This window comes from Phaenicophaeus curvirostris, chromosome 3 (assembly GCF_032191515.1).
Source record: "Phaenicophaeus curvirostris isolate KB17595 chromosome 3, BPBGC_Pcur_1.0, whole genome shotgun sequence".
Taxonomy (NCBI): domain Eukaryota; kingdom Metazoa; phylum Chordata; class Aves; order Cuculiformes; family Cuculidae; genus Phaenicophaeus; species Phaenicophaeus curvirostris.
Window position 1 is genome coordinate 62,705,395 of NC_091394.1, and position 12,177 is coordinate 62,717,571.

The 12,177-nt window shown below is 38.1% G+C and overlaps 1 protein-coding gene across 2 annotated transcripts in view; it reads right to left on the minus strand.

The window, feature by feature from the left end:
* The window catches only part of ARMC1 (armadillo repeat containing 1), a 29,023-nt gene extending 17,055 nt beyond the window's left edge, over positions 1 to 11,968 (minus strand). Inside the window, exons 1-3 of one of the 2 annotated variants that reach the window (XM_069854162.1) lie at positions 11,850 to 11,968; positions 8,999 to 9,199; positions 4,746 to 4,837 (exon numbers count right to left, since the gene is read on the minus strand). In XM_069854162.1, coding sequence (XP_069710263.1) covers positions 4,746 to 4,837; positions 8,999 to 9,190 — 284 coding nt within the window. In that variant the 5' untranslated portion in view covers positions 9,191 to 9,199; positions 11,850 to 11,968. Of the gene's footprint in view, positions 1 to 4,745; positions 4,838 to 8,998; positions 9,203 to 11,849 lie in introns of both variants that reach the window. The other variant, XM_069854161.1, reaches the window with a different exon arrangement.
* Positions 11,969 to 12,177: the final 209 nt, after the last annotated feature.

Genomic DNA, 12,177 nt, shown 5'->3' on the forward strand with positions numbered 1-12,177 from the left:
CAGCAATTATAGACTGCATGTATTTTACCAGATCTGCAAGGGACTCTAATTAAACACATATTAATTGCCCTAATCTTCTTAGGCAAGTAATAAATTGGAAGAGCTGATTAATGCACTGGATTTAGTTCAGCTTGTTAATTCTGACACCCTGGCAAAGGAAGACTATCTTGAAAAGCTCTTTTAGCTAAGTAATTGGATTTTTACTCTCAGTAATTTGCCGTTCCATAATAAGAGCTATTTAGTATATTGACTCATCAGGGTTTTTTTTTAAAAAAATACATGTTAGTTATATTTAAACAGTACCATTATGCTGCTCATAAAGATTATGAAAAATTATGAACTTTGACCTTTACTGTCCATCAAGTCACTTTCACTCTGAACACAAATTAGTATATTTCCTTGTAGGCTACAAATCCTAATTAATTTTAATTCTAGAAGCTGCTAATAACATTTTATAAAGTCCATACGGACACATTAAGTCCTCCATACAATTCATAAAGCCAGCAACTAAACCAGTTTTCAATATTAACTAAGTGCTGATGACTGCTGGAATGCGATGAAATCCCATTCTCCAATTAAGCCTCAATTTCTCCTCTCCTTTTTATCCGTTTACACAAACACTACTACACATATACTTAGTGGTACTCAGTCACCTGGCAAGAGAGCCAAACATTTTTGTGACAGCAATAAAACTGTAAGAGCCACAAAAGAAGAAAAAGAGAAAAGGTTTGGAAACCTGCAAGTAGGGATTTTAGAAGTCTGAGTTCTTTCCAACACAGTTACTACTCCTACCTTACAACGTGGAAATATATATCAAGCTTCACTTAAAATTAAGCAGATGCGGATAAACAAAAAGAGAAATTTCTGCTGCAATGGAAGAAAAACAGCAAGTATGGAGCCGAAATTTTTAGATTTGAAATATGTTTTTAAGTATTCCATGAAACTTGAACAGCTTCTCATACATCCTAGAAAACATGGAAGTGTATGAAGTCTTTCAGATGAGGTATCTCAGAAAGTCATACATGTTCCAAATAAAGTTAAGCCTGAAAAAAGTCCTAAATACATAAATATCTCACTGCCTTCAAATTTTCATTCCGTACTCCTCAGAGCTGACATTTCATATTTCTGCTCTAGAGCCTGGAAGTTCCAGTTTCTACATCTAAAATATGTTACTCTATTACCAAAAACTAGTGTTCATATAACAATAAAATCACTATCACAGTGAACCAGGAACCCAGCCTTTGCTCCACAGGTGAAATATAGTAAGGAGTCAGCCAAACATTCACCATAAGGAGCAAAACGATTTTCACAAGTGAGCTATAATGCTTACTATAAGCAGATACCAAAATGATGATATGAGGGGACTGGTAAGTCATGAAATGAGACATGAAGGTACCTCAAAGGTCCACAGTTAAACTTGGATGTCTCTCAAATATTTCCGACCCATTTGCCATTACACAGTACAGAGTATAATTTCATACTTATCATTGAACAAACAGGTGGCACTCAATTTCAACTCTCATCCTCAGCAGTCTTATGAAGGAAATAGTACTTTGCCTTCATGATAACGAGTTTAAGCAAGTGCTATATTCTTCTATTGGTTGTGCATTACTTGTAACAAAAGGGTTTTGGCCTCTGCCCAAAGCTCCCATTTACTATTATAAGCAATCATAAGTAGCAAACCAACTCCAACTATTTTCCAGTTGATGGTATTGACCATTTAAAGACCTGTTAGACTGGTCAGCTGCAGGCAGGTTACGACAAGAAATTTCGCACCTGAATATGAGGTCTGTAATATAGAGACTTTTAAGGCTTATAAAAAAACTCGCATGATGAGAAAAAAACCTCAAATTTCAGCATTTACATAACAAAGCAAGAGGGAACTGGAATGCTAAACAAACTCTTGACTTCCTAAGCACTGTCAGTTCAGTGGGCTGAACATCAACTTAAGACTGAAATATGACATTTAGCTTGCAACTTGCCTCTGTGCACAAAAGCTCCAATTTCATTGCTTGAAAAGCAGTCTGTCACAATTCAGTATTGAGCAGGGAAAGCCACTGGATATTATTTAGTTGGGATGAGAAGTCAATAAAAATGAACAGGGAGAGTTACAAAATCCTCAGTGAAAGGGGAAGATTCAGACCACATGATGGGCTTAATTTGTCAAAAGCAAAATGGCCAGTAACTACAAATTCTGATCCAGAAGTTGCTGTGTTCTGTCTTGCTTGAAAGAACTGTGCAATAATGGGAAAAGCAGAATACTGACAGAAGTCCCTATCTCTTTCTATAGTTTGCTCACATTTTTATAACACTTCACCAAAAAAAAAATCTAAATCCCAATTTAAACTGTGGAAATAATCAAAATATGTTAGATTATATAGAGCAATGAGTCAGATGCACAGAGCCTAGAAAGTCCACTGGAACACACAGCATGAAGTCATTAAAACCAAAGCATTTATTACTGCATTTAGTAATGTTTAGTTTCAGTTCTAAGGACTACAATAGTTCCTGGTAAACTGAAATCACATTAAAATCTAGAATCTGCATTTTGTAAAGCAAATCTGAAGGTAAAGACCTTGTTTTCTCCCCCACAGATTTTCTAACAGAAAAACCACAACAGCAAGCCACTGATTTCTTTGTGACAAAAATAATTCTACATCTATCTTCTCAGCACTTTTCTGCCATCTTTCTCCATATTTCTGCAGGCAATACAAAACTTAGCTTCAGCATTTCCTGTCAACATTAAAGCCTAAAATCCTGACAAGCACATGACAAAGTTTTGTGTTTGAAGATGCTATGTATTTCAATTTTCATGATATCACACTTTCCAAATGTTACAAGCATACAAATCAAATGTATGTTCTTACTCTTGCCAAAGAGCTTTCTAGAAAAAAAGAACACCTACAAGATTTTCAGTTTTCACTGACTTATCTCTCCTTTTCTGCATGTTCCTGAACTTCACACTCTTTTGGTCCTTGAAATCGAAACATATAAAAAAATGTTGTTGAAGACATTTCCATAAAATTCTTTAAGCAAAAGTGTTATTTGTGACTGTTTCCTAAGTAATATTTGTATGCTGCAGAGACTGATAATGAACTACCATTTGCCTTTCAACAACTTAGGGACGTCTTTGTGCTCTAAATAGACGCGTAATCAATGCTAAATGTAAGTTCTTCTAAAATACATGCTTCTGTTATTACCTAAATATTTCAGTTCTTATTGTTATTATAAAAGTAGTAAGCAAAGACTTCTGCGCATTTTAACTTAATTATGTGCATACTTTAAAATAAGAATATTTTAAGACATGCTATCAAAAACATGTATAACTTTAAAAAGTTCTAACTATTTCATTCTTCTAAAAATGGAGGACTATTCTCTTCTGAATTCTAGTCATTTAGTTCATCATCCTATTTAAGACATTTATTTTGCATCCTTGTGTGGGTAACTGGTGAATAATAAGGTGATATTTACGCATAACACTGAATTTCATGCCAGTATATCTTTTAAGTCTATATAGAATTAATGAAGTACTTAGAGGTAAACTGTTTTGATCTTCCTTAGATCACATATCACAAAGGACTTGTGAGCAGGCCAGAATTTCCACTCCAGCTCTTCAGGTTCACACCTCTAGATAAACAGTGTCAGAGACAGATAGATACAACAACAAAAGTCACACCACCAAAAAACTGGAGGGGCTATGGGATGAAGGAGCTGGCATCTCTAGCCTTGGTTTTTTTTTTCTAAAAGAAACTTGTAACTCATACCATAATTGATACCTTAGAGATTCAACCAACATATTAAAGATTCAAAAGCTTTCCGCTTGAATCTTTAATATACAGTTATACTTGTGTTTCACCCTTTTCTAAATAGTTGTTTTCAAGAAGCCTCTGAGGGCAGCCACATGACTTCTCTACTCCCTCATGGAACAGTCTCTCACATCTCAAAAGCCCAGTTAACTAGAGCACTATCAAACTACCTATAAAACAATCACCTTTTTTATAACTTGATGGCAAATTAATTTTTGCTGTGACAGACTAATCTTCGAAGGAGGCTGGAGGACTTCTTATCTATAGTGTTATCTTAGCTCATCATAATAATTCCTTCTGATAAGTAAACATGTGCACCTTGTCCAGTGTGCATACACCCATACAACTTCCAGTCCTCAAGACTCAACAGTTAGCAATCTTAAAATCCAGCAACTGCAAATTAACATAAAAGACAATCCTGCTGACAGTCTACAAAGAAAGTAGAGACCAGTACTAACCTCACTAACTTCTACTCCACCTGCAAGATGTTTCCTCAACAGAGCTACAGATACATACTTTCAAAAATATATCAAAACAAATACAGTGCATATACAATTTCCCTTCCCAGAGGTGAGATTCAAAGAATAAATGTGGGAGATGCCAACCAATTTCATTAAATGCACTAACACAAGACACTTTATGATGAGAAGAATTGTAAAATAGCCAAAAGGAAAGAGACAAAATTAGTTATTTGTAACAAGGGCAAGAAACCTGTTGTTTAGCAACTTACTTTCAAATGAGTATTTCTTGTAGACGACGGTCTATTTACTTTGCTATACTGTAAAATGAAAGCCATCAATTGCTTGTAGCTACATAATTTCAACAAGGAAGAATGCAATACTACAAATTTGCTATATGGATTAAAAGTAAGAGTTCTACTTCGCATCAGAATGTTATGCTTACATTGTCTTTGGATCCAACAACCCATCCTAAACTTACTTTTGTATTACATTCTGTAAGCTGAGCATCATGCCCAATTCACTCTTCATTTTTTCTCTGTTGGCACGGCACTCTGCCAAATAGCGGAGAGCCTAGAAAAAAGAGGACAACAGCAAATCAGCAGCAAGTTCAGCACATTATCATTCGTCTTTGAAAGTGTAGATCTGCAAAACATTCACAATTTAAGTTCTAGTAAGAAGATAAAGAGTATTATTACCAACTGTGAACATTAAAACACTGTTTTATTCTTATAAGTACACAAAAAGCACAGAATATCTAATCTATCAGAAAAAGCTGCCAGTCTGGATTTGTTTACACCATCTAAGAGAGTCCAAGCAACAATCTAACAGCTGTCTACAACTACTCAAAAAGCCTTTAGGAAGATGATTAGACCAAACTTCCCTCTACAGCAGCAGATAATGCGACAAGGTGGAGCAGCCACAAATTGCACCTTGGGAAGTTCAAATCAGATACTGCGAGTAGTTTTCTCACTACAAAGGTAGTTCAGTGCTGGAACTGCTGACCTACTGGGGCTGCAGAATCAACAAGACAAGCTACAACTGACCTGATTGAGTGCTGGTGACAGTCCAATTCAAGCAGGAAGCTGAAGTGAATGTCTTCCAGAAGTCCCTTCCGACAAAGGTTCGCATATTCTCAGATCTAAACTATTTTTTATACACTGTGCTTTCAGTATAATTTATATCAATTCTACAGGCTCCCCCAGTACTAGGAAACTCAACACCACCAAGTTCCTACTCTCCATAGAAAGAAGACTAACATGTTTATAAGCTTCTGAAGACTAATTGCAGTACTCATCACTCCATGCAGGAATCTGAATACAAGCAGCAGCATGCTGCTTATGTTACTGTCACCTAAATTGAGAAGCTACACTTATTCGCTGCCCAGGGCTTTGGTTTTTTGACTCTTTGCACAAATTTACATTGGTGACCCCTGTCAGCAACTGTATACTTGCATGACCCTCCTAATATAACACTTCACCAGTTAAAATCTGTCGTTCTTTCCATGAGACACCTCTCTATTGTTAGTGGTGACAAACAGTTTTCTTAGGAAGAACTTCAAAAAATGTACTGTGCATTAATCTTCAACCAGTATTTTACTGACGTAAGTATAAGAACTGCACTTGCAAAATCCTGCAATACACAAATACAATGGCTTATAAAATGGGTTTTGTGATAGCAAGGTTTAGAAGTGCACCAGTTTTTTTAAAGATAGTCATATAATAGCTACACTGTTTACAGCTCCTTTAAAAATAACAGGCTCCTTAATCCCTTCAGAGACAGAGAGCTAATTATCTGTTTTGGGGTTTTTTTTCCCCCTTAAGTCATCTTCAGCACACCTTAGATAAGGTTCAAGACCATTTTATTGCCTTTTGAGAGAGTCTGGCCACTGCCTGGCATGACAAAAACTCTAAATGTGATTTTTGCCATTTCCTGATGTGGATCAGTATCAATAATTGCAGTTTATAAATAAATGTTGTATGTGTGTTTATTTTCTAATTTTTCAGCTATGGGAAAATACCTGAATGATTGCTCTGAACTACTAACTTTCATGTTAAGAAGTGTATTCATACTGGCAGAAAAAAAGTTTCTCATTTTTAACAAGCCCTGTGCAGACAATTTAGTAAGGATGTAAAGTTGTTGGACAAAGAAAAACCCATTCTCTTAACAGCTAATTAATTGAGTCAAAACATAGGCATTTTACCATCTGTTACATATTCTTTACACATGAATGTAACTTTCACCAATATAAGAAGAAAGGCTAAGATATCAGAACAACCTAAGTGACCTGACTTTTCCACACTAGGAAGTCCTATTCCGACACCCCCACGGCAGATACAAAGGTCTGCATCTTCAAAGAAAGTAGATAATTTATGTTCATTATGCTCATTAAATCAGTCTACTGAAGGCATAAGGAAGGTTACTATTACGGTCTTTGGCTCAGATTGTGTTCAGCACAACACTTACCTACATTAGCATTAAGCTCCCAAGTACTTTCACCATATTTAATAGGACTATCTCCATACTCAAATATAAAAATACACCGCTGACAACCTTAATAACAAAAAGACATCTTTGTTGTCTTAATGAACTACTTTAACATTGTATTCGTAATTTCACAATTGTATTTTTGAAAATGTTAGTCCACATTTAAGAAAAAAAAGTAATATCACCTGGGTTACTTCTGAACTTATTTAAAACATTCAAGACTTTTAGCATTTGAAGCATATCGCAAAGAATTCCTGGAATCAAAACTAAACAACACTATAGAAAAATACACCACTTCTTGATCAGATAGAAGAAAGGACTGAACTGAAGCTAAACATGGGGATGAAAATGCACTCCTTGGAAGATTTAACAACATACCAAAAAAGTTAAATAAGGAACTATTATAGTTCATACAGATTATTTATGATTTCAGCTATGGTAATTGAAGAATAATACAATACGAAATTTAAAGTCAATGCTGCACACCCTTTTATTAGGTACAAACTTAATGAAAATCATTAAATGTAATGATTCTCATCTTTTTGACCAATAGGATGGCTAGAAAAATAAAACCAAACCAAAACAACCTTTCCAAACTGAAAAACAAAATGAGGACTAAAAAGGCAGCAGGGGAGATACTAAAAGCTACAGAACTTAAGAGGTTCAAGAACTCATGAACACAAGGAGCCCAAGTAATAAAAACAAAAAAAACCCCATGTTTTCACTGTAAGCCAATCCATTTCTGACTGCAAGATCTCAGATATAGCATGGTCTCATCTAAATCCTGATTCTCAACCCAGTCTGAGTCACTATCAAAAAGAACACAGCTGTCCACATTCCAACCCAAGATGATGTTCTTACATTGCAACTTGAATAATATCTGGAGCTATGGAATCACACTGCAAACTGGATTAGCTCTCATGAATCTAACTAAGTCAGTCCTTTTTATGTAGGGTTAACTCCCGTAACATTATCACAGACTGATTACCAAACTTCCTGCAGGCAGTGAGACTAAACAGCTCAAAGGAACAAAGGAATTAAAAAGAGAGCAATAGCTCCAAACAAGATCCTCCTTTAAGACCACAGTCTAAGGAAACTGCACTGGAAAGAAAATCAATGAAATGTACTCCCAAGAACTGTAAACTCACCTCAAAGTTCTTCCCTGGAAGAATGCTATAGTCCCGCAAACACTATGGCAAGGCTAACCTAAAAGCCAATTAGCAGGACACAGGCCTCCTAGATTAATAGACCTCATTCCCTGCACCCAGAAGAGTATCAGAGACACCGAAGTAATTCCAAGAAATACACTGATACCCACTATGCAGGTCAAACAAATGAAAAACACAGAACTATGATACAAATAGGTCTTAAGGGTACAAAGAATAATGTATACTTGTACATAAAAGACAAAGCTCTTTATTTAATTCTCCGTTATTTAGAATTCAGTAACAACAAAAACAGAAAAAGAACACCCCATAAATTTTAGTAACTTAAAAATCTTACTAGAATAACTGAATTAGACTTTTAACAAAGTCTTGACTTGTTTGTCCTGTTTCTAAGCAAGAAACAGACAAAGTTAGTATTCAGATGCAGAATGAGAGATCAGGACTTTAGCACTTAAGATTTAGAAGAAGAAGAAACAGGCAAAAGCTGGAACAAGTTATATTAAACAGATTTGGGGGGGTTGGGGGGGGGGTGTTAGTTTTTTTGTCATTTGGTTGGTTGGTTTTAATCCTATGAGGGTGGTCAAATGACAGAACAGGGTGCCAGAGAGGTTACCCAATCTTCATCCTTCAAAGTGTTCAAGAACCAAGCAGACAAGACCCTGGACAATGACTACACTTAATTCCAGCATGGGATTGGCCATTTCCAACCTAAATTTTCCAATTTTTTTTTTCTTTCCTCAGTACAAATGTCTAATTGCTGGGTATATTTAACAAGCTCCACAAATGCATCTTAAGAAAGAGATTTAAGGATGCTTACCTCCCTCCACACATAAAATGCAATAGCTGTATTAGGGGAAAAAATGCAAAGTAAATTAATCTCTTCCAAAAAAGAAACTCCCCTGGAATATGGTGTCATCGCTAAACATTTTTTGAAATAGATATTTTTAAAAATAACATGCCTAATGAATACCAACAAAACATGAAAGTAGGTTTTATTCTTTACAATTTCACTTCTTTAAAGACATATTAACATAGTTACCGAATGTCCTACTGACATACAAATTTATCTCCAGAGACTTACTAGTAAAGCTGAATGAACAACTGGAGGGTTAGGATGGTCCAAAAACAGAATAAGACCTGGCAGGCATCCTTGATCCTGAACAATGGCCCGTCTGTTCAACGGATCAGCTGCTAGATCTCGGAGTTGGTTGACTACAGAGAGTGCATCAGGCTCCTCGCTCATAGCAGAATTCATTTTTTCTGCACCATGCATACAAAAAACCTGCTGGGAAAAAAAAATAATCTTATTATTAATACCACAACATTTGCCATCAATTAAAACACAAGTAAGACAAAAGCATACGAGCACTGATTTGTTATAAGCACTGAAGCACAAAACCATTAAGGACTAAAATTCATGGAATGTGGATGGAATTGATAAGGATCTGGATCCTGAAAATTGTAAACTAGAAATCTAAACTTCCTATGCAGCAAACACGTAGGTTTGGGTCATAATATTTTCATTTGTTTACTATATATAATATCAGACCAGTCAGCCTTTATAGGAGCGTGCTAGTGTTGGATTTTTTATAATACTGACAAATATTTCTGAGAAACCCATAATTTTCTCAAAACAAGGCACCCCTAGGGGTCTACAAACATCATTCTGTGTTGAACGTATGTAAAATCAAGATACGTATTTTCCGAGTACCTCTAGCAATCATCAAATTTTACACAAAAATGAACCAGAAAAGGCAGCAAAAGATTAACACTGCATGAAGAATGGTGAACGTAAAGTGTTAATATGGATCTACATATCAAATAAGTAGTTCATTATCATACTCATTCAAGGGCAAAAAGGGTGTTAGAGGGTGGGTTGGGACTTTTATTTTCACTAGTACCCTCTCACTAAAATGAAAGCAAGCAGGTTAAGCCTTAATCTAGCAGAAATTCAAGCCACCATATCAGTTTCAAAGGAGACACGTGTTAGCTTGAGAGTATCAGATTCCAGAGTTATTGAACGAGGAATAACTACTTAAGAGGCAACAAAAGCATAAATTCACTCAGAGAAAAGGCCACATCTTGGTGCAAAAAAACTAGTTTCCTTCAAAAGACCTACAACATGCCTCTGAAACTACTAACTGCTATTTGTGGTCCTAGTGCTGCCAGTACCAACCCATGCAAGTAAATTTTCTTAAGCCATAAAAGCACGAGTAAATAAATATTCTTAATTTGTTTTCTCTCATTTTTTTCCCCTGCGTACAAATTAAACCAATTGGTTAAGAAGTCACATTCCTTTATCATCGTTTCCCAAAGAAAATGCTGTTGAACAAACATTATACTGTTTTCTTACTGAAGGCAGGCCCTTCAGCAACACGACTTAATCATACTCATCAAAAGCAACAAACCACAAATACGCATTTTGGTTATGATAATTTCTGACATTTTCACATAGAAAACATGTTTAAGTCACTAGTCTTTCCTTTGGGAAAGAGACTGCTAATGTTAAAAACATATGCCAGCAATTAGTCTCCAGGCTATTTTTGCTGATTATCACTAGTCCAAAAGAAATGAACTGGGAGATACAGCAGCTCAAACAATAAATAATAATTTATATTTCCAAAGCAGACAATTCTAAATTTAAAAAACCAAAAAAACTCTTGAACAATATTAATTACTTCTCATACTTGACAAAGGAACTTATTCAAAACTCAAAAATCAAGTCATTTGTGAAACTGATGCTATCCAAAGTTTCTGACTTCCAGCTCTGTGTCCCAAGCACCAGGTCATTCCTACAACACTCTCCATCCTGACCACTTTTTGCCTTTTTTTCTCTCCTTCTAATCAAAGTTTCTGACTCCCAGTTACTCGTCTCAAGACCATTCCTACAGCACTCTCTATCCTGACCACTTTTTACCTTTTTTTCTGTCCTTCTAACCAGACTTTCTGACTTCCAGTTCTACACCTCAAGACCATTCCTGTAACTCACTCCAACCTGATCACTTCTTACCCTTTTTATTACCCTTCTAACCAAGGTTTCTGACTTCCAGAACACCAGATCATTCCTCCTGTCCCATTAGACCACATTCATGTGCTCCCCAGACCAACTCTGCTCTCTACTCAGTGTCCACTGTGGAGACAACTGAATCCTGACCTTCTCCATCTCCTACATCATCCAATTTTAGAAAAAGTGGGACTCCTGGCATTGTTTTATGAAACAAAAACCTCCCAAAAAGTCATAGAATCATAGAACCACTAGGTTGGAAAGGACCCACCAGATCATCGAGTCAAACCATTCCTAACAATCACTAAACCATGCCCCTCAGCACCTCATCCACCCATCTTTTAAACTTCTCCAGGGACGGTGACTCAACCACCTCCCTGAGCAGCCTGTTCCAATGCCCAATGGAGCCTTTCCATGGAATATTTTTTCCTGATGTCTAGCCTGAACGTCCCCTGGTGGAGCTTGAGGCCACTCCCTCTTGTCCTGTCCCCTGTCACTTGGGAGAAGAGGCCAGCTCCCTCTTCTCTACAACCTCCTTTCAGGTAGTTCTAGAGAGCAATGAGGTCTCCCCTCAGCTCCTCTTCTGAAGGCTAAACACCCCCAGCTCTCCCAGCCGCTCCTTGTAAGCCTTGGAGCGGTTCTACAAGTTAAGCAGTTTTACAAGTTTTCAGAAGTTACCTAGAACCCGGGGGCCTGGCAGAGAAGTTTGTCAGGTCCCGGCTCGTTTCTCTCCTGACACCTTTGGGTCCAGAGCGGGAGGAGGCGCGGCAGCTCGCCCGCCGCTCCCGGTGCCCTCCCCGGGGCGGCACCACCGCAGCTTCACCGCCTGAGCGCAGGGCCCAGCTCCCGGCCTCCGGCGGAGACGCGACCCTCGGGCACCCTGGGCCTCGCCGCCCCCGTCTCACGGCCGCCTCCCTCACCCCCGTACCGTCGCACAAGACGAAGAGGGCCGGGCGGCTCAGCCCCGCGCCGCCATGGCCCGTGGGGGAGGCAGGGAAGGAGGAGGCCGGCAGCGGGGCCCGCTCTGACCCCGGCACCCCCCGACCATCCCGCGCCGCCATTGGCGCGAGCCCGACCCACCTCTCAGCCAATCGCCGCGCGCTTTGTTCGCACCGTGCTGCGATTGGCTGCTGCCGGAAGCCCCGCCCCCACTGCGGCGCCGCTGTGCACGCCGGGAGTTGTAGTTCGGAGCGGCCGCGGGGCTCAGCCCGGTGGAGGGAACAGCCGATTTCTTTCTTCTTCTTAATCATTTTTTT